Source organism: Asparagus officinalis, chromosome 3, assembly GCF_001876935.1.
Source record: "Asparagus officinalis chromosome 3, Aspof.V1, whole genome shotgun sequence".
Taxonomy (NCBI): domain Eukaryota; kingdom Viridiplantae; phylum Streptophyta; class Magnoliopsida; order Asparagales; family Asparagaceae; genus Asparagus; species Asparagus officinalis.
This window is the reverse complement of record NC_033796.1, coordinates 13,185,364-13,209,102: the sequence shown is the minus strand read 5'-3', so window position 1 is coordinate 13,209,102 and position 23,739 is coordinate 13,185,364. Positions and strand designations below refer to the sequence as shown.

Below are 23,739 nucleotides of genomic sequence, written 5' to 3'. Positions count from 1 at the left end.
AAATCCCCGATCATTCTCTTCTCTTTTGTAATCGAAAATCCAATGTACTCGAGATTAAAAGAAACAAATCAATTTTCTTTTATTTCTTTTACTGTGGCAAATTTTTCCACAAACAAAAGATGGCGACTGCTGCTGGGGAATTTAGCTTCTCTTGAGCGAAGAAGTTGGTGGCCGGCAATGCGACGTTCAGCCTCACTAGAACAACCGTAGAAACTTGTCGTGAGTTTGACCAAGTGAAATATGAAGAGGGCCCTCTTTTCCGGATCGCTTTAGCCTAAACTAGCGAAGGTGCTTGCCAAGAGCTCTAAAGAGGTCTTAATTACTGTTGAGAGCCAAAGAAAGCCCATCTCCTTTGGCCAAAGCCTCAAGGCTTGCTCTACAGCCGAGGAGCCACGCCTATGTCGACACACTCGTGTACTTTGGTTGTAAAAGCCTATGACAGAGGAAAGCACCATGCCAACAGCGCGATGACGCTGCTGTTTAAGGCTTTTGAAACAAGCCAAGAAACGCCGCTCGACGAACCGAACGATAGGTCTATCCCGACGAGCACACGCTCCGAGAAAATAAATCGCCAAGAACCAACAGGCAAGATTGGCGTTTCCAACGATCTGGCACAAGGCATTGGCGTCCGATACTCCAGACGCACCACTTCGAGGTAATAGTCGCAATTAGCAAACGCTCGGGTGATTCAACTTAAACGCGACTCCTCAGTTGGTGCGTTGTCCAATCAAAAGCACAGGCCGCCTGTTAAGGGAAAACAAGCCACGCTCATGAGTGCGTCCAAACAAAACAAGACGCTGAGGGGTCTGTTCCGTCAACCTAAACGGCAGGCCAAGGCCAAAGTGTTTATAAATCAAAAACCACCCTCGCACCGTCCGATTCCCGAAATGCGATAGGTCCATGCAAGTTCAACAAGACGCGAATTCCGCCGCATCCAGGACAGGAGGTTTCCGCAGCTCTTCTATGAGTTCCACTGAACGTCTGAACGAGTGAACCTTCCTGACACAGTGACCAGCCCAACTGCGATTGAGGCGTTCTAGCAAGTCCATCACATCAAAGAACGAATCCAGAAAATCTGAAAATGGAGCCCATCCTTGCTCCGCGATGAAGTGTGCCTGCTTCACCATGTTCTCTAGGAGATTGGTGAGGAAAGTTACACTCTCAAGGTCTGGGGTGTACATTTTACCACGAGGAACCATTGCAAGCGGTGTAATTAGAGGGGCGTTCTCTGGGAGAACTCCTTCTTCTTCATCATCAGATACAACAATGGGCTCAGCAGCAGAAGCCCCACCTGGCATATGAGCCAAAGCAAAGTTAATAAAATAGATGGAGGCAAACGCAGTAAATCTAAACATGCGTCAGGATCAGCCTGAACGCAAGGAAGTTAAACCTGCGTTCAAAAGCTATGAACGCAGGACTTCTGCCTGAGTTCCAGATTAAGAGATTAATCCCTTCATCTTATCAATAAACACGGAAGCCTTCTTCCACATTCAAGATCAAAGAACACATGAACAGTTGTTCGTATCTAAGACAAACAATTGTTATCAATAAACACAGGAACTTTTCCATGTGTTCAACAAGGAGAGTTCAACAATGGACACAAGAACTTCTCTTGTCATCCAAGATCAAAGAGATGAACAGTCTTTGGTTAAGAAGCATACAAGTTCTTCTCAAGATTGAGGAGACGAATTTTATTCGTCATCATCAACCAGAATTCGTCTTCAGAATGTCAAGAAAACCTATTGACGAAGAATACTTAAAACGAAGAAGACAGGGATACTCACTTCGATGTCCAGGCGTCGGAGGCGTCGACGACGGTCCGGAGGCGGACCCAGAAGCACCCTTCGACGGTGGAAGAATGTCCGCCATCTGTTCGTGAGATCTCTTGGGAGCCATAGCCAGATGACGAAATCAGATCGTGGAAGAAATAACGAGAAGAAACTCGTTTGGGAGTTCAAGAAAGAAGCTTAAACGTTAAAGCCTCTTGACATGACTAATCAACCCAATTTATAAATAATTTATGACGGTGCAGAGTCCCAAGACTCCCGCTTAAAGGAGATCTCTTCGTCATCATTACAGCCGTTTGGGCTTCTGATAAGACGCAAGACAAAGCCTTGCGTTTGGAAAACGTATAGTGGAAGCCAAACGCAATAATCTGGAGGTGCGTTCAAGCGCACAATATCCACAATTCAATTCGAAGGCCCCAAACGCAGGGGGTGATCCTGTTCCTCTGAACCCCTACAGCTGCAATTGGGATTCTGTTACACGATAACAATAAACGCAACACTTCTAACTTATCGACTCTCGTCAATAGAGCGATAAGTCCTCAAAGTTGCTCCAATCGCAACACTTCTAACTTATCGACTCTCGTCAATAGAGCGATAAGTCCTCAAAGTTGCTCCAATCGCAACACTTCTAACTTATCGACTCTCGTCAATAGAGCGATAAGTCCTCAAAGTTGCTCCAAACGCAACACTTCTAACTTATCGACTCTCGTCAATAGAGCGATAAGTCCTCAAAGTTGCTCCAAACGCAACACTTCTAACTTATCGACTCTCGTCAATAGAGCGATAAGTCCTCAAAGTTGCTCCAAACGCAACACTTCTAACTTATCGACTCTCGTCAATAGAGCGATAAGTCCTCAAAGTTGCTCCAAACGCAACACTTCTAACTTATCGACTCTCGTCAATAGAGCGATAAGTCCTCAAAGTTGCTCCAAACGCAACACTTCTAACTTATCGACTCTCGTCAATAGAGCGATAAGTCCTCAAAGTTGCTCCAAACGCAACACTTCTAACTTATCGACTCTCGTCAATAGAGCGATAAGTCCTCAAAGTTGCTCCAAACGCAACACTTCTAACTTATCGACTCTCGTCAATAGAGCGATAAGTCCTCAAAGTTGCTCCAAACGCAACACTTCTAACTTATCGACTCTCGTCAATAGAGCGATAAGTCCTCAAAGTTGCTCCAATCGCAACACTTCTAACTTATCGACTCTCGTCAATAGAGCGATAAGTCCTCAAAGTTGCTCCAATCGCAACACTTCTAACTTATCGACTCTCGTCAATAGAGCGATAAGTCCTCAAAGTTGCTCCAATCGCAACACCTTCCACTCGTCGACTCTTAACAATAGAGCGACGGGACCACAAAGTGTGCCACGTTAATACTGTATTCCTGGCATTTACATTATTCTTCCAGTATTTAAGGCAAAAGCATAATACAAGAGGAATAAATAGTTGTTGTCGCAATATCAAATTGGTATTTCATTGTTCCATGTCAAAACATGATATGAAAAAGAAACAATAAAAAGCCAAACGGCAACACTACCTTTATTTAAAGGAAAACAAGGTGACCTAAGATAAGTGTTGTTCCTACCAAAAGAACGATACGAAAACAGGCTCATCAATTCATCAGATCAAATGAAGTTAGCTGAGACTTAATGTCAGAAAGTTTTTCTTCATGGTCGGCCCGAACCAGCATCTCGGCCCGTTTCCGAAGCTCGTCCTCACTAGACAGCATGGCAGCTACCTCCTTCTTAGCCTCTTCCAGAGCACCAGCCTTGGCACGGTAATTCACCAGGGAAGCAGCACTTTTGACGTTGAGCTCAGTGACAATAGATTCTTCTCGTTTGAATTGAGCCTTCATCCTAGTCAACTCCACTTCAGCGGCAGCGATCTTCTCTCGCAAATTCTCCAGAGAAGTATTCGAAAGTGTCAGCTCAACTTGTTTTTGAGCATGTAGCTGTTGCAGTTGTTCAACCTCAACCTCTTCCTCAGCTATATGACGTTGAGCGGCTTCATACTTATTGAGTTCTTCGGCTCGAATATCCTCAAAAGTAGATGCAATCTGCGCTTGGATATCAGCGCGACCCAAAGCCTCCAAGAATCTGAGTTGTCCCTCTAGACGTGAGATAGCTTCAGAGCAGCGCTGAACGACGTCGACGTCACCTACAAGCTTGAGGTTGTTCAAACTATTCGTGAGCATGGGTTTGAAGGTATCAAAAGTATCTCGTCCGGCTAGCACAACCTCAATTATTTTCTTGGTAAGCCCTCTCAAGTAGTCAAGGGAAATCTTGACAAAATCTGGTACGTCTGCGGGGCTCGAAACAGCAATAGGCGACGGTACAGAAACTTCTGAAGATGCTAAGCCAAGTAAAAGACCAGCAGGCGATTTCGGTGTAGTGGCTTGTGAAGGAGTGCCGATATCCAGCTGAGATGGACTCGATTGCAAAGCCATCAGTTCCCCCATTTGAGATGACCTTGGAACGTCTACCACTTCGGTAGAGGCTAGAGAAATTGTCAGTAAAGTCGTCGGTGGAAGAGCCGTTGTGGAGGTCTCCAAACGAGGTGGCTCTGACACCTGAGCTGGTGGTGGTATAAGCTGTTGCGTCGAAGGAGGGGTGACAGTACTCGCTTCATGTATCATAGGATCTGTATGAGAAATCTATTTAAATACAGAGAAAAGATTAGTGGAGCTGAAACAAACGGCACTTACCAGTGAGAGGTAGGGGAATGTAGGCTGACGCTTTGTCGGAAAAGGATGATGGTGGGATATACCAGTCTTCTGGATCATCGCTGTCATCACCCAAGTTGTCATCATTTTCATCACCTCCACCTTGGTCTCCATCATCATTCATATCATCATCACCCCCACCTTGGTCACCCTCATCATTCATATCATCATCGCCGTCGCTATGATCCATGGGCTCATCCTCGCCTACGGAAGAAAATGCTGATGCATCTTCGGTGATTGTAGGCTTTGCTATGATCCCAGTGGTAGGGCTAAGCTGTGAATCGCCTACAATTGGCAATAACACAGAGGTGGAAGGAGACTTGTCTGTTGCTGGGTCTTGCTGGGCAGTCACAATAGGTTCGGGGACAGGAGGTATATCTTCTACCACGTGAGAAGTAGTGGAGGCAGTATCATGAAGCGTGCCTTCGGGGACAAACTCCGCACCCCCCTGCAAAAGATTCATCTCCATGCTCTTCTTCATGCAATGAACGAGCAGAAGGATCATGGCCTCCTAAAGCAGGACTAACTGTGGGGAGAGTAGGCTGAGGCGAGAGTTCCAGAGCAGTCGATTCTTGTTCTTCTTCTTCAGAACGCCATGTTTTCTGAGCGTCCGACATAAGTTTGGAAGCAGGGGGTTCAAGCGTTAACTTCCGACGAGCTCTTTTGTCATACTTGGCTTCTTCGACCGCCCCCAGCGCCCTTTTGCCCGTAGCACTCTGACTCCGGGTCAGAACTCTTGAAGGTTGTACCTTGTGGGTATCCGGTATCCTGATCTCTTCCTGAGCTCGCTCTGGTGACTGTTGCCGTTCACCCTCCGTAATCGACTTTTCATATGACAAATATTCATTGGCACCCCGGGCACGGAACCGCTTAGCACTCTTCTTTGAAGCATACCATTTGCGGATGTCTCTTAAGCAGGAGGTATTCATGTGGTAAGCTGAAATCTGAGAAGCGGCCTGGTACCATGTACAGAAGCTCAAAGAAGTACGAGCATTGGGCGTCTTATGTGGCAGTCGGAATTTTGCTCCGGTACAACCAGCTACTGAGTAGTACCAAGCTCTTGCTCCTTCATACACATTACCTGTGTATGCAAGAGTAGGGTTTGGGTTCCCAACATAGAGCTGATCATAGCCAAATTGCCGAGAAAAACGATAAGGCTGATATGGTTCAATAAAGCATTTTCTCCCTTGTCGAAAAATAAGATAGCCCGGACGAATGTTTATGAGCCACCAAAAGGCACCCCTGCTAAGCATGGTGAAAGAATTCGGTCCCGGAGTGTCTTGATGAAGTTCTCCATACGCGCCGCCCTCGAAAGCGGGAAACTTACAAGCAATCTCGTAATTATAATCCCGTCTCAATATTTCACGGAATCTAACTTGATACCAACCGGCCCATTCAGAGGTTTCTAATTGCTGAACAAGAGGAGTTGAGGTGCCACTTGATTCAGGAGTCGTCATTATCGGAGGGCAATGCAACACAAACCAAGACACCAAATAAATGTATGGCATCGGTACTCGAGGGGTTGGGGTCTGAATGATAGTCTTCCCGTCGGAATCCACTTTCTTGACAGCAACAAATTCGGAAGATAGTTCCCGCAAACCACTTTGTAAGCAGCACACCATGGCTGAAAGAAGATTCAAGGGTCGTCCATAAGCCAATAGAACGGCGGGGTACAAAACTTCTACTGTAATAGCATCCACTGGCCTTGTGGGGACCACACAACGCTTCAACCAAAGAGTTAGAAAACCAGCAAACAAAGCCATGTCGGAGATTGGAACTTCTGCCTGATAGTGGAAACTTTCAAACGTGGTAAACGCCGGGAAGACATCCTCCTCAACCTCGCAAGTATAATGAGAAGTTGCGTCATTGATACGTTCCGTGATTTCCTCAAGGGTACTGGCCGCTAAGCGAGTCACCTCAGCTTCTTTGTCCCACAGATTGTGGAAAAGATATTCCGCCCATTGTCCTTGTTTCACGCCGCTTGCTCTTTTCCCAGTAATTTGCGCACATATCTGGAAATGGCACATCAATTCCCAGTAAGTGTCGTAGATTTCGGGAGCACCATTTTTCAGGATCTCTAATTCCCTGCTTCCGGGAACAAACTCCTCATAAGGCAATTCCCCAAAAGACAGTCCAGAAATCTCAAACATTTCGTGGAGAGCGAAGCCCAGCTCACCAACTGGAGTGAAAAAGGTGCCGGTGTGAGGGTTGTAGAATTCCAGCATAGCGAAGAGTCCGCTGTAATTCGGAGGAATACCGTATCGAGTGGCTGTTATAGGAACTCTCAAATCCGAAATTCTCAAAGGTTCTTCTAGTTCCTCCAAGACGAAATTTATCATCCGGGCCCACCAGTCCGCATCACTGGAGTGAACCCAAGTAGGGGCCCTGAAATCCCGAGCAGGGAACTCTCCTTTGACAGAAATAAATGTTCTGATAAACACCTCCGCTAACTTAGCAGACTCTCCGACAGGGTGCTCTTTTTGGAATAAACCTGGCTTCAAAGCCATGAAATTATTGAAACCAGCGGGATGAGTACCCCGATGAGTGATGTGCCCCGTAGCAACACCGCCTTGGTCTTGAACAAGTTCCCAATTCATCGACCGCGGAATAGAAGCGCACTGATAATAAGAAATCGGCCACATCCGCTCCAAATTGGGAAGGAAAAGACGACGGTTGTTGACTACCTTCAGCCATTTGTAATTCCCCTCGGACATCCGCTTGGGGTCCATTTTTACAGAATCCCCGAATAGGAAGGACGGCTTCTTTAAAATCTCACGCTCTGCGGTTTCGAATTTGGCATTTGTAACCAAAGACCTGAGAGTCTCAGGAAAGGCTTGAGTGATGAGCTTCGACCGTTCTTTGTGGGTGTTCTGAAACACTGGATATTCAAAGGCGAAGCTGAAGATTGTATTCTTCTCCGCACCTCCCGCATGACCGAAGTAGTGGTTGAAAGAAAGAGGCTCTTTGGAGTAGCATACTGCAAATAGAAAAATTAGTCATAAGAAGTCTAACTCAAGAATACAAGGTTCAAACCTGCGTTCGGGGTCTTGAACGCAGGGTCTCAACCTGCATCCGAAATTCTAAACGCAAGGTTCAGACCTGCGTTCGGGGTCTTGAACGCAGGGTCTCAACCTGCATCCAAAATTCTAAACACAAGGGTCAGACCTGCGTCCAAAATTTTTTAAACGCAGGGTCTGAACCTACGTTGAAATTTCAGGAACGATGGAGCTAGCCATACGTTTAATTGGTAAACACTGAGAATTATCTTTTGAGTTTAAAGATGGAATACGGATCGCCAAGCAAGGGTCGAAAATGAGAGATCTGTCAAATCGACTTCCAATGGGTCAATCTTACCATTGGTCGAAGGAACTAGCGACGAAGGCGTGAGAACTTGATCATCCCCGGAGGCTCTAGCCAAAGGAACATCCGGAGCTTGGGCGGTCTTCGATTTGGAGGCCATTTTCTTCTTGGGTCCCATGGCAACCGTGGAGTGGAAGACGAAGATGGGCGGAATATTCAGGAACGAACCCTTTCTTCCGTTGAAGCACTGGAGAAGATGAACAGTAGCCCTGTTTAGAAATCAAACAAGAAAGGGAAAAGTCGAATGACTTTTTGATTTGACCTCAGTGGTCCATTTATAAACAGCTGTAGCTGTCAAATCGAAACGAGATTTTAGGTAAAATCCCACCTGAAACGTGATTCTCGCGTTTTCAAATGAAGGGGGAGGGGGGTTTCAACTCCCAAACGCACCCTCATGATCAAACAGTCGAACGCATGATTTAGACGTGCGTTCTGATGGCCGAACTCAGCCTACCACATAAATAACTCCTTCAAAGGGGTAAATATTCGAAGTAATAATCAGACGGCCGAGATCATTTTACCTCAGACGAGCTGATCAAGAAGATTCTTCCGAAGCTGTCTCCCTGACTAAGCTGGGGATGAAAGTCTGTTCATACAAGCTGAAGTCTAAAGCCATTGTTGATGAATCAAACAAGAAGGAGGATGTCGACAAAATTTGCCTAAAACCCTGAGATGCTCTACTCAGTCTACGATGGAATACATTTAATCAGCAAAGTTTTGGGATCCAAAGTATTCCGAAAATTCGTCCCAGTCAACCGCGAACTTTCGAAAACTTTGGAGGGGGTTCTGTAGGCTGTCTAAAAATCACAATGGATAGCTGAGTCTCCATCGAACACTGATGATGGAAGTTACAATCTGACGACTTCCAGAAGACTACAATTTGAAGACTTTCACATAGATCGCTGAAGGTTATAATCTGACGACCTTCACGACAACTGATGAAAGCCCCAATTCAACAGCCTTCACAATCAACATCGGGAGTTACAATCTGACGATTCAACAGCTATAAACACGAATGCAGCTTCTTATGTGAGATGATTGATCTTGATGGCTGCGACAACAACATGACTAATATTATATTAGCAACCATTAGAGGTGCTGATGAGCAGTGTAATGATATTCGACACACTCAGTGGAGATCATGACCTGCAGTTGATAGAGCGTTATTGAGATGCCTCAATTGTCACAAATGGCCTGAATAAGACCTTCTTTACTGGTCTTTGGTGTCATCCATATATAAAGACAGAGAAATCTAAATACTACAACAATCAACAGCTTGAACGCAGCTCCAATCACTGCCAAGCACAGCTCGAACGCAGCTCCAATCGCTGCCAAGCACATCTCGAACGCAACTCCAATCGCTGCCAAGCACAGCTCGAACACAGCTCCAATCACTGCCAAGTACAGCTCGAACGCAGCTCCAATCGCTGCCAAGCACAGCTCGAACGCAGCTTATCAACCATCGCTGCCCAACGCAGCTTATCAACCGTTGCCAACGCAGCTCATCCATCACTGCCAAACGCAGCTCAATCACCGCCAGAACGCAGGTCAAGGTTCTGACTCATTCAAACGCGATCGTAACAACTTCGAAGCTGTTCTTCACCCACGATTTGAGGAGTGGCTTTAGTGGGTTGTTACACCCGACTAATGAGGTAACTAAACCCCTACTTAGGTGCGGATTATGGGGGCAGTTACACCCCTATCCCCCTATAAATATCAACAATATCATTAGAGTTTGTTGCTTGTTCTGAATCACAAAACTCGTCAAGAGTTATCAACCAGACAAGACAGTTATTCCAGTGAGTATAGATATTCGGATCGTCAACGAGAAGCAAACTCGACGCAAACAATCGAGGGAGGCATCTCACCGCTACCAAGAAGAACCCAGAATTAAACAAAGGAGAGAATCCCGATCATTCTCTTCTCTTTTATAATCGAAAATCCAATTGTAACTGAGATTAAATGAATACAAATCAATTTTTCTTTTATTTCTTTTACTGCAAATTTTTCCACAAACACTTGGGATAGGAAGAATTCGCATAAAGATGTTTGACGGGACTGTTAGAGAGTTAAACGATGTGAGATATGTTCCTTCTTTGAGGAAGAACTTGATCTCGATTGGAGCTTTGGTTGGAGAGGGTCTGAAGGTTCGTGTAGAGGACATGGTTCTCGAGATTGCGAGAGACTCTCGTATTTTGATGAAGGGCGTCAGGAGAAATAACCTGTATTACTTGACTGGAGGTATAGTGGCAGGTGGAGAGCTGACGACTTCTGTTGATTCGACTAGACTTCGGCATTTGAGGTTTGGTCATTCCAGTATTGATTCCTCGCATAGATTGAAAGAGGGTGCAAAGACCTGCAGTTTGAAGTCCAGTGAACATGTTGATGTGAGCAAGAAGACCGAGGTGAAGTGTGGCACCTCTATTCACCGTGCTAAGGGTCGTTCTGGAGGAGTTCACGTGGATGTTTGGGGGCCTTCCAAGGGAGCATCATTGGGAGGTAATAGAAGTTTGGTTTCCTTTGTTGGTGGCTGTTCTAGGCGTGTTTGGGTTGCAACCAAATCCCCTATGGATAAAGTCCTAGTAGTCTCTAACAGTTTGAAGAAGTGTGTGATAGACAGAAAGGTGAAGGTACTCCATTCTGGTGGGAGGTACAAGATGTACCTATTTCTGTATTGGAGCCGAGCTCACGACATTGCGAGACACTTCGTTGGAAAAGAAATCTTGGGGTAACTAGATAAGGTGACAAATTTGGAGAACCGTGCCTTGCTGGAGGAGGATCAGTGTTTGTGGTCGAGCAATGGTTTGCAGAAGAGTTTCTGGACAGAGGCTTCGACATATTTGGGTCATCCTATTAAAGAGTTGTCAACTGCTGTGATTGGAGGTAAAACTCCATTGGAAGATAGGTCTGGTAGTGTCACTTTGGTTGAGGCTTCGATGAGGAAGCCAATTGACTCTCAGCAGGTGGAGAGTTTTGGACAGACCTTAGAGGTATCGCAGCGGGTGGAGACTGATGCTACTCCACATTGGGTAGGGATTTTCTCACATACTCCAGGTCATTCTACATTGGTTGGGATTCCAGCTGAGGTGACACGGCGTGGAAGTCATTTGGATTTGGGTGCAGATGATGAGTTGGGTTTTGATTCGAGTGCAGCTGATAGATACAGTTTGGATATGACCATTGGTTCACCTCAGGTGGAGGTGTTTGAGGCCAATGGAGGTGCTATCAGCCGCAGAGTTGATGATATTGGAGAAGGCTTGCGAACTCTTCTAGTTGATTGAGGTCATTCGCGACCATTTGGGTGAACTACGTTCGGCTTGATTCCTTGGGCAAGAGGATACGTAGGCAGTCTTTATGATGCAGCCGGGTTGGATTTTGATGGGGGTGAGATCGATTTGGTGAGTTGATACCGATATTTGGAGAGTATTAGCACTCTTATTTGGGTTCTTGACTTGTTATGGATTGAGTCCGTTGTCGTGAATTGTTTCACTTCGTACTGGACACAACAAGTGAGATATTTGGTTTGGTTGGTGTCGGCTCAGTTTTGGGAAAACTTCACCGATGTGGAGAATTATGGATGTGACTCGTGGTGGGGCCAACAACCCACGTGAAGAAAAATTTGATTGAAGAAATTGGCAGCAAAGCCACGGGAACGTGATGTTTGCGGTTTTCTTTGTGACTTATGGCCCACCCGATCCCATATGTTATAAATACCACGGGAACGTGATGTTTGCGGTTTTCTTTGTGACTTATGGCCCACCCGATCCCATATGTTATAAATACCCATCAATTCGTACCCTAGGTCTCTGTGCAAGGTGGGTTTATTTGTTTCGGCTGCAGCAAAGAGGCAGAGGGGAATCTTTTGTGAAAAAGACTGGCGACTGCGGAACAAAAAGCGCATAGAGCAGGAGGTTGATTTGCTGGTGTGTTTTGCGGCTGGGGATTTCTTTTCGGAGTGCTGTGCAAAAGAAAAGGCTGAGGCTTTTTAGGGTTTTGTGCATCCTTTTGTGAGAGTTTATTTGTGAGGGATTTGAGAATTTGTTTGAGGGTTTAGTTTGTGAGTGATTGTAAACCCTAGTTGTATTCTCTCCCTCTATTAGTAGATCTTCCCCCTCCTTGCCCCGTGGACGTAGGCAGTTTGCCGAACCACGTAAAATTGATTTGTTTGAGTTTGTGGTCATTGTAATAGTTTTTAGGATCCCTCGACAGGTCAGTCCTAGAACTGATGAGAGGAAGAGCCGATATCTCACTTGGTTGAGATATCCGCTTTAGATTCTTGTCTCCTTGGTGAGACGGGAATTCTTATCGATCTTTCTCTCTTATTGTGCACCAGAAACTCTGCCGAAATTTCCGCTGCGCACAACATATTCTTATTAGCACTTGCATATTGTTGATCTTATGCATAACATATCTTTTCGTTCATTAGTTTTAAATTCTAGCGAGAATCGTGTGATGATCAGGGTTAGACGTTTATAAAGAACATTTCCATATGAGTTTAAAACTCAGCAAAAAAAATGATGTTGTTATCAACCAGAACATGTACTGATGTACGTACCGGTAAATAGAATATAAATGATAATTGAGACACATCCACTGTACAAAAAACTGGGAACTCTGAATTGAAAGGTTGATACTTATAGCTCATTGGATTCAAGAACTAAATCTTCAATTGATCCACAAAGAGGAAACTTGAGCTCAACCACGAGCCTCAAGTTTTACTGACAACTAATTTCAGGAAAGCAGCAAATGAAAAGTTTTGACAGAGCATACCTGGCTTGAAATTTCTCAACAAATTTGCTCCCAAACATGAAATATGAGTCCCTTGAGAATCTTCCAACAAAAAAAGTAATCTATTTGCATATTTTCCCATCTTTTTTCAAAAGACCCCAATTGCTCACAAATACAACGTGAAATCTTGACTTAGTACGATTAATAAATAGAAAACAAAGTGATATACAATAACTTTTTATTAAGAAGATGACATGAACATGTACCGGCGTTTGAGGCATTAATCAGACCAAATCGAGATATGCGCTGATGGCCTCTGCAAATTATATTCTATGAGAGGAACATATTTTATTTATTAAAAAATAAAATTGGTTTTTGTTTGTACACCGGTGGCCTTTGTTTGTGGGGTCTCGGTGACGACGGATTTGATTATTACCTGATCGTTTATCAGCAAAATATTATTATTACTTGTCTTTTCTTGATGCTACTAGAAGAAAAGGACGGCCTTTCTCGTGCATCTGGTTGTGGTGGTAATGCACGGATAGAGACCTGCAAAAGCAAAGTTCGATTTAGGGGCTGTTTGTTTGCCAAAAAAAATGAGAAAACTACCTGCCATGTCACGTTTCAAGAAATCCCCTTCGCCGTGTAGGATTTTGGTTTCAACCGATTTTCAAATTACATGTTTGTTTCGTTTTGTGATTTAAAGAAATGAGGGTGCCACGTAGAATGTCACATCAGATTTTTAAGAAATGTGTTTTCACACCAAAAACCTCTGAAAACACTTAGAAATGTTATTTCTATGAATTTTCAATTACTAAAAGCACTGTTGAAACATTTCATGTGAATAAAATAGATTATTTAAATGCTAAAAATACTGTTAACCACAATTTTCACATGAGTGGGTCAAAATGCACAGAACAATGTTTTTGCCAATGAAAATCGTGATTCACGCTTTTATAGGGTTTTTCTGCAAGATATTGGACGCTTGTTTAAGGGATTTCTGAGAATGAAAATCGTGATTCACGTTTTTATAGGGTTTTTCCATAAGATATTAGAGGCTTGTTTAAGGGATTTATGAGTATCAGAATGTTATAATTATATGCATAAATAACTATCTTAAATATAATGCGTACGCACAAATGCATACACGTACATGTGGACTTCCACATTTTCGTAGTAAACCATCTATCATAAGTATGATCGCGTAAAACACGCAAATGAAAGCACACATAGCCAAAAAATTGAATTACAAAACCCACCCACGCACCAAAAAAAATGGTGCAATTTGAATTAAGCTCTACAAGCACAACATTGAAATTACAAAAAATCTTCAACGTTTAAGTACAGTTGATTCCAATGGAAGGAATCGTACACAAAATAATCACAAAGCTTAGAGCCCTCACACTCGAACAATCCAATACTAGAAGCCAACTCTAGCACGTCCTTATCCACTTGAAATCCAACGCAAAAATTTACACTTAGTCTCTCAATCTCTCTACATCCCTTCATTATTACCATAAACTCCTTTTTCGGCAAATAAGATCTACTAAGATCTAAATACTTGATTTTGGGCATAAAACCAACAATAGCGGACGCATCACTCTTTTGTATTGACCCGGACATCTTCAACCCACGAAAATTCTTGCAATTGTTGCTTATTTCAGCTGCAAGTTCAGAGAAACAAGAAGGCTTCACATCCATCTCCAAATGCTCAAGATCTTTATACTTTGCAACTAATTGTGGGATTTGTAACTCATTTTCTAGAGTCATATTCGGCAAAGCAAGAACTTTCAGTTTTGGACACCTACACGAGAGTGTGCAGTTAGTATCAACAAAAAAAAAGTACCAAATACAAAAATATAACCAAAATTGTCATTTTAGTAACTGAGACAAGATGAAAATAAGAGAAAGAAGATATGAGAACTACTAACTTATTGGCTGCAGATACTAAATCTTGAATCGAAACACCATCTAGAGGAAATCTGAGCTCGGTTGCTAATCCACAGCTGCGACCGACAACTAAATTCATAAAACCCGCGAATGAAAAGTTAAGAATTGCATATTTTCCCTTGAATTTCTTGGCGAATCTGCTCTCGGGAGAAAAATCTAGCTTTTCAAAGTTGAGAATTTGCCAACAGAGAGGATCGAGTGAAGCTTTGTACCAAGACTTGCACACGAACGATACATCAAGGATTAGTTCCTCCAAAGCTAGCCTTCGAAATATATTGCTCAAGCAATCGATCTCTAAATCTTCCCATTTTCTCCACTCTTCCTCCATTTTTCTTGTGTTGTGGAAGTTTGTTATGCTAGTGTACTATAATATATAGAAAAGGTTATCAGCATCCTACATCAAGGTTATCAGCAGAGAACTAATTGTTTTTCTATAGTTTTTGTCTCATCGGACATTGATTTATTTTAGTCTTGACGTTGAAGGCGACTAGATCGATAACCATGGGCATCTGATTATATTTTAATGGTGAATGGAAATTATTGAGCCAATCGTACACATGCTCTTCTTTGTAGTGCTAACAAAGTTCCACACGGACTTGGTTTTCTCACGCATGTTTATTATCGTGGTTTCTGGCCTTACATTTGCAGGATAAGGGGGTGTAGTTTGGTTGCACAATTTTATAGATTTTTTTTTTTAAATGTCTGACAATAATAGTTCTGTAATTAAAATTTTTTCGTAAACTGTGTTTGGTTCAAAAAAATTTACAGAAATATTTTCTGTAAATTAAGTACAAAAAAGTATCAAATTTTACAGAAATCAATTTTCTCTCAAAATGGACGGAAATCACTTAGAAATCTAACACCACATTGACATTTTTCTATAAAGTTGACATTTTTCTATAAATTTAGGGGGTGTTTGGTTCAATTTCTACAAATTATAGGAAATCTTGCTATTTTCTATAAAGTTTTGTGTCATTTTCTTGTTTTGAACCAAACAAAAGCAAAGTAAAGAAAACAAGAAAATTAATACTTTTTGACTTCTCAAAACTTTTCTTATATTTTTTAAGAAATACAAGGAAATCATATTTTGGGTGGAAAATATTTGTTATAATCTAATACTATTCTAAAAGTGGTTTGGTATGTTAAAACATTTCTCTCGAAAATACCCTTTAAAACACATACATACATACATAAAATCCATAAAACACATACATATAACCATAACCACATACATATATATGCATGCATTCTTAATAATGTCATAACTCTCCTATTAATTGTCCACTAATATTTAACTTCTATTTTTTGTAACCCCTCCACTAATCCAATATTAATGTCATCAAACCATTCATTATATTTTTTTTAACATGTACTAGAGCTTGCAATGCACGTGCAATTTTATAAAAACCGTCATTCATTATATATTTTTTTAGCATGCCAATCCAAAAAAATGATACGTCAACTATAAAAACATATAAATTTTTTAATAAGAAAAAATATTTTTAAAAAATTTAATTTAATTTTATAAACATGAGAGGAGTTGAGGATTAGCCGTCAAAGATTTCAACTTATTATTAGGTGCTTTCATTACAACTATAATGAATTGTTTCATAAGTGGTGATTATAATTCATTACCTATAACCATTTAAATTCTCTAACGTCAACATTAAACAACCATCCATTAATCAATCCTATTAATCCATTAAGAGTTACCATTAAATCACCATTATAACTCCATTAGTTAGATACTAATCCCCCAACCTTTAGGCTTCTGTTATCAGTAACAACTCATCCTTCTTTCCTTTATATGTTCAGCCTAAAGACAAAGCCAACAACACTAACGTTAAAACCCCTAACCAAGATCTCTTAAAGGTCACCCACGCCCACATTAGAGATGCCATCAACCGATCAACCATCCTCTATGCCGCCACCGAGGAACGTCGTCTTCGATTATGCAGTCCGGGACCTCAAAGATGTCATCGACCATGTTTGAAGCTATCAGCTCAATGACCAAGACAGGGCCGTGTACGACCTCAAGAACTAACTCAATAGTGCCAACACATGTCAAGAAACCTATGCAGGCAAGTTCAGTAATAAAATGGGTGACCTAAGATGCGCATTGAACCGGTCTATATCGTGTATTAGGTTGGATCGATGATGTTGGAATTTAAGCTTTCATCTATTGGGAGGAACGGTTGCAACATTAAGAGTAGGAGATTGATATCGAGATTCTTTATTGTAAAGAAAGTTGGAACAAATATATATACCATCTGGTATGCGTTGGATCTAACAATTCTCTGGTGCAAAGTGAGAAATCTGGTGATGGTGTTGTACTGTCGACGGTGGGTATTATTATATGAATTTGAAAGTTTTGATGTTATGAATTCAATAGGTACTTTTAATTTTATATATGCGTTCTTATGTAGTTTATTTGTGCCCACAATCCTACTTTTTGTTTGATTGATTGATTACGTCCATGAAATATACGAATCAATTATGGAATTATTTGTCGCTTTGTAAGATCTATTATTGTTATAAAAAATTTCTTATCTAATCCATTTTTTATAAATGATGAAATACATCATATAAATATTACAGGTATTAATATAATTACTTGTCATAATTAATGATTTAATATAATTCAATATTATAATTTAGTTTAATTCCTTACAATATCATAATATTATATAATTATATTATAATTATTTATCATATATTTAATTTATTACTCATACATATTGACGCAGCAGGGAAGTAGTAACCTCGGAATCCACAACGGACAATCTTCGAATCCACGAACAAGTTTGAATGCACAAATAAAATATTAGTATGATACTCAAGATATTTATTAAAATGATAATTTTTTTAAGAAGAATATTACACTAGAGAAAAACATAAATACATTATATTATTAGTACGTTCATTCAATATCTATATATTATTCTTTTAGTTATTTTGATATAGCTATATACCACGTGCAACGCACGTGCACTATACTAGTTTGTAGAAATTGAACTAAACACCCCCAATGCTTGAGATATCATTTTATTAAAAATAACATTGATTGCGTGACATAAACAGATCTCAGGCTAGTTGATTATTAATCTAATAACAATCAAGGCCAGATGAAGCCCATAACAGCCTCTAGAATATTAAAGTCCCAGGCCTCTGTAATGAAAAGAAAACAAATATATACGGCGACATGTGAGCACAAAGATTTTAACGCATAGTTTTACTATTTAAGGAAAAAAATATTGTTTAATCCATAAGATTCCAGAAAGCAATCAATTTTGTTTATACAATAAAATCTTTTACTGAGCACGTTTAGCAATTTTAGATTATAATTTACTTGGCTTATAGTCCGTTTGTGAAATATAAGTCAAATGCATTATAAGCCAAAGTGTGTGGTACATCTAGTGCATTATAATCCATTTTTAATAGCTTAGCGTTTGGGACATGAGTAATTTTTTGAGAAAGTATCCAGTGAAAACGATCCATAGCAATAAATATGCTCCCAAAAGATGTCAACGATTGGATCTACGTATAAATCTTGGAATCTAATGATCTAAGGATTCACGTTCTTTTAATACATATTTAATGTAACGGACCAGAATGCACTTGATATTTTTCTGACACGCAAGTCATTATTGGTCTTTTACATGGTCAAATATTGTAGCTTATAAGCCAAAAAAAATAAGGTGAGTTTGTCTGAAATTATTTTTGATGGTTTATAAGCCAAAATGATCAGCTATTTGCAAAACATGTTCAAGTGGCTTATAAGTCACAAAAGTGATCTATAAGCCACTTTAACCACCTGCCAAACACGCTTAAATAACGAATACATCATTTATGTCTTATTACATGTATTTTTTTCCGTCTATTCAAGCCCATAAATCTAAGAAAATTCTTTTATAATCGTTGTTGCCACCAATAGATATCTATTTCACATTCGTGTTTAGTGTTTTTAATCTTGATGCGCTAACCCTTTTGTCTCATCTTTATGATTTGTCAAGAAAAATATAATTCCTTTCTCACAAATCCTGATAAATCTTTTTGACCCTTTATTCCAAGCATAAAATTTTGTGAAAACGGTGAAGGAATTATGAAAAACGTGAAGAATAACCCAAAACAGACTCCACCACACCCTGGTGTGGTGTCTGCCATGGGTGTGATAGAATCTGTCCTGCCCCACCCCCCCTGCCACACCCACGGTGCAGGGTGTGACAGAATCTGTCCTGCACCACACCCTCTGCCACACCCATGGTGCAGGGTGTGGCAGACTCGTTTTTAGAATCCCAATCAGTTTGGGATTGTGTTTTGCTATAAATAGAGACACGTTTTTTAGGGTTTCCTGGGCTTGGTTTTAGGCTTTGATTAAGCATTGATTGGGGGCTATTTGGAGCACAAAAGAGGTATTTTTTGAGCTATTTTTGTTTAGGGGTTTTATTTGGAGAGATTAAGAGTTTTGTTGGTGAGATTAGTTTGTTCCTTCGAGTGATTTGTAATCTCAGTTTGTACTCTTTCTCTATTAGTGAAAACCCCATCCCCCCTTGCCCCGTGGACGTAGGCAACTTGCCGAACCACGTTAAAATTGGTGTTTTGTTTGTGCATTGATATTTGGTTCGTTTGACTCTCTTGGATTGGCGTTTGGTTTGGTTCCTCGACACAGCTTCAGGCACAACAATTTTTTCCTTGAAAAATGACTAAGCCTAAATTTATTATTATTATTATTACTACTACTATAATTACTTTGATAGAATAAGCCTAATATTATTCATTGTAAAAGAAAATTTAATATTTAAAAAAAATAGTAGACAAGAGAGAAGAAGAGAATAAATTAGAAATCTATCTAAAACCTTCTATTTCTGTTCAGCGACAACCGATCAAATTATAAATATTAGATATCTGAGACATCAATAATAAGTAAAAGAGTAAGGTTTTTATATATAATGATTGACCCATTGTTTTTTAGATCCTAATTACATATTTTATATCAAGTTATTGCTTCTTCAAATCTTGAGATTAAACTTAAATTAATTCATGCCTTAGTTTACAAGCTTTCAACAAGATATAACCTTTTTTTTTTCCGTTAAAATGACATGATCACAGTAAATTGTCAGCGTTAACGTGATGTTGAAAGTGGGCGTTTGAGGATGATGAAAGAAATGAAGAAGTTACATTTCCCCCCCTTTTTTTTTGTTTTACCCCGTTGAAATAGACTGTTTATTGCGGTGCAGCCCATTACGATATCTCTCAAGTTGCTAAACCCAATTGGCTGTCTCTCCGTTTTACTAATTAACGCATGACAGGGATCTAATCCACATAAATGAAGAAACGTGTAACATTAGCAGCAAATGGTGACACTAAGACGGACAAAAATATTACTAGAAATGAAATCAAGGTTTACTTAGAATCAAAAAACATGTCATGCTCAGTAATCTATACGTAATTAGAGACGTTAACGACTAACTAATCTTTTACTTTTTGAAGAAAACAACTGATTAATCTTAGGAACACGAGTGACAAAACATTCCCGAAAGATTCCGCACGTGCCAATCGTCAAGCCTGAATCCAAGTTGTCTAATAAATCTTTGTAAAAAATGCTTCCAACTCCCAAAACATGAGAAAATGTGACTCCCACCCCTAAGATTTTTTCAACGGAAAATGCTTCCATCAAAGACCCTTAAATGTATATATATTTTGAGTGACATAAAAACTTTGGACCACTTGGCCTAGTGGTAAAGTTTGGGAGTTTGGACAAGAGGTTAGGGGTTCAAACTCATATGGCCACAATATATATTTAAGGGTCTTGGGCATTGGGGCTCTTTAAATTCTAAAAACTAAAAATATTTTTACAATATTCATTGTTAAGGTTACGTGTTTGCGGTCAAGGTCACGCGTTTGTTGTGAAATTAACCTTGACAATCAACCTCTAACATTAACAATCAAACCCTTATCCTTAACAATAAACCGTAACATTAACAACAAACCCGTAACATTGATAACAAGGCTCTTGGGCTCTTTGAACACTACAAATATTTTTAGAATATTCGTTGTTAAAGTTATCTTAACAACAAACGCGTAACCTTAACAACAAACCCGTAACCTTGACAACAAACCCGTGATCTTAACAACAAATATTCATTGTTAAGGTTACGGGTTTGTTGTCAAGGTTACGAGTTTGTTTTTAAGGTTACGAGTTTATTGTTAAGATAACATTGACAATCAACCCGTAACATTAACAACCAAACCCGTAACCTTAACAACAAACTCGTAACCTTAACAACAAATCCGTAACCTTGACAACAAGACTCTTGGACTCTTTGAATACTAAAAATATTTTTAGAATATTCGTTGTTAATGTTACCTTAACAACAAACGCGTAACCTTAAAACAAACTCGTAACATTGACAACAAACCCGTAATCTTAACAACGAATATTCTAAAAATATTTTTAGAATTCAAAGACCCTTAATAAATATATTGTGGCCGTAAGGGTTTGAACCCCTAACATCTTGTCCAAACTCCTAAACTTTACCACTAGGCCAAGTGGCCCAAAGTATTCATGTCACTCAAAATATATATACATATAAATCCCAACGTGTAACATTAACAATCGATCCGTAATCTTAACAACCGACTCGTAACCTTAACAACCGACTCGTAACCTTAACAACCGACCCGTAACCTTAACAACCAACGCGTAACCTTAACAACAAACGCATAACCTTAACAACCAACGCGTAACCTTAACAAGTAACCCGTATAACCTTAACAACCAACCCGTAATCTTAACAACAAACACGTAACCTTCATATTAACGGAATCCGACAGAAGTTTCAAAATCACCCGCTGATATTCCACCACTGCAACTTATTATAAGCCAATTAGCTAAAAATTTAGCTATATTTACATCACCAACCGCCAATAAGCTAATTATACCATAACAATAAGGAACAGATATGGAGAAAAGAAGAAGGGAACCAATAACAGGGTATTGTCCGTCATATTCTTTCTCTTTAAAACCACTAGCATGGATAATTGTTTTCGCTTATCCCATAATTAGAAGCTTAAGTTTCCTTGCTGCAAATATTTTTGTCTATTTATTGTTTCTTTTTCCCCAATTTAAAGCTTTGTCAGCTTAGCATTTTTAAATTTTCCAATTTAAAGCAATGCAAGTCCTCGCGCAAGAAAACCAGAGCGAACTGGTTCCATATCGCCAAAGAACCGCACAAAGAGCTCAAGCGCTCGAACGAAGAAGTCATCTCGAGCAAGTTCGAGGTCACCAACGAAGCATCATGAAGGAAACATATCTCCAACCCGCGAACATCAGAATGGTGCTTCCCATCACATTAGGCATTCCAGATCCAGATCTCCTGAGAGAAAGCACCATACTAGCAGTTACTCAATACATGCAGGAAAGCGATCTCCGTCTCCAGCTCCTCCGACAGAGACACGTGCGCCCCCCATTATCGCTGGAGTTTCGCTCGGCCCTCGAACGGACGATCTCTCTATACTCCTCGAACCGCGCTAGAGTTTTCTTCGTGTTGTGGATCTTGAGGATGTTGTGGATGGCCGGAGAGACGGTGACGGAGAAGGCGAGGATGGCAGGAGGAGGGCGGCGGCGGGTTAAGAGGTGGGGGAGGGAGGAGGGAGAGCAGATGGATTGCAGGGTTAGAGAGAGAGAATGTGTATTATAGTCTTTACCTGTATAAAATTATTGGGTTTTGTGTTTTGGGTGCTCAGAGAATAAAAATGTTACTTTTGAAGGCAAAATACCCATTGAAAAAGTCTTGGGGTTGGAGACACATTTTCTCATGTTTTGAGGACTAGAAACATTTTCCCCTTAAAAAACGAAGTACTTTTTAGAAAAATTAATACATTTTTCGTTGGAAAAATAAAACAAATTACTAGTTTACAGGGAGCAGTAGATGGTCCCGAGGTTCGTGCGGCTCAATTACTAAATTATTTCGCATCACATTTCATGCTTTAATCTTAAGTAATAATTGCATTTTGCATTCACCATTTGCAATTGACCAAAAAGGTCTATGGTTCTTCTACCACCATGACTACTACTATTTTGAAAAGTAAATAATTACTAAAGAATATGCATATACGTTATTCTTCGTTCATAAATTAATAAATGGACATGCATTTTGCCTCTAGAGACGTGAATTATAAAAAACTAAAGTGCTCAGTGTCTTAATTATTTTTCTTAAACCTTACTTTTTTTAATCTTAGAAGTCATTTTTCTATACTATAATTTCATAGTTGTAATAAAAATTAATGATTATAATTTTACACTGTATTTTATAGGTTAAACATTCATGTCCCAAAATACTCTTTATCTTAAACTATCATATGGATCTAAAATTTGTACCTTATCATGAACAACAAAATGAAAATAAAGAGTACACATTTCAAATTCAATTATCTAGTGTGAAAACGGCGAAGGAATTGTGAAAAACGTGAAGAATAACCCAAAACAGACTCCACCACACCCTGGTGTGGTGTCTGCCATGGGTGTGGTAGAATCTGTCCTGCACCACACTGGTGTGGTGTCTGTGCGGGGTGTGGCAGAATCTATCCTGCACCACACCCTCTGCCACACCCATGGTGCAGGGTGTGTCAGACTCGTTTTTAGAATCCCAATCAGTTTGGGATTGTGTTTTGCTATAAATAGAGACACGTTTTTTTAGGGTTTCCTAGGCTTGGTTTAGGCTTTGATTAAGCATTGATTGGGGGCTATTTGGAGCACAAAAAGAGGTATTTTTGAGCTATTCGTTTAGGGTTTTATTTGGAGAGATTAAGAGTTTTGTTGGTGAGATTAGTTTGTTCCTTCGAGTGATTTGTAATCTCAGTTTGTACTCTTTCTCTATTAGTGAAAACCTCATCCCCCTTGCCCTGTGGACGTAGGCAACTTGCCGAACCACGTTAAAATTGGTGTTTTGTTTGTGCATTGATATTTGGTTCGTTTGGCTCTCTTGGATTGGCGTTTGGTTTGGTTCCTCGACACAACTTTTGGCACAACAATTGGTATCAGAGCTCGGGCTACGCTTGGGCTATTTGGAGGAGTAGATCGCTTTGGAAGTTCATCTAGGACTTCGTTTGGTGATAAATGTGGGATCTTTTTGGTAAAAATCTCGTCTTTTTCAGTTTGGATCTATTTCTCGTTTGTTTTCGCATTGG

At 40.3% G+C, this 23,739-nt stretch overlaps 1 protein-coding gene across 1 annotated transcript; it reads right to left on the bottom strand.

Annotated features, from left to right (window-relative positions):
• Positions 13,837-15,068, bottom strand: LOC109832094 (F-box/LRR-repeat protein At3g48880-like). The gene is made up of 2 exons (XM_020399534.1): positions 14,532-15,068; positions 13,837-14,404 (listed from the first exon to the last, which is right to left on the bottom strand). Exons 1-2 carry the CDS (start codon positions 14,876-14,878, stop codon positions 13,918-13,920), a joined length of 834 nt encoding a protein of 277 aa, XP_020255123.1. The 5' UTR covers positions 14,879-15,068; the 3' UTR covers positions 13,837-13,917.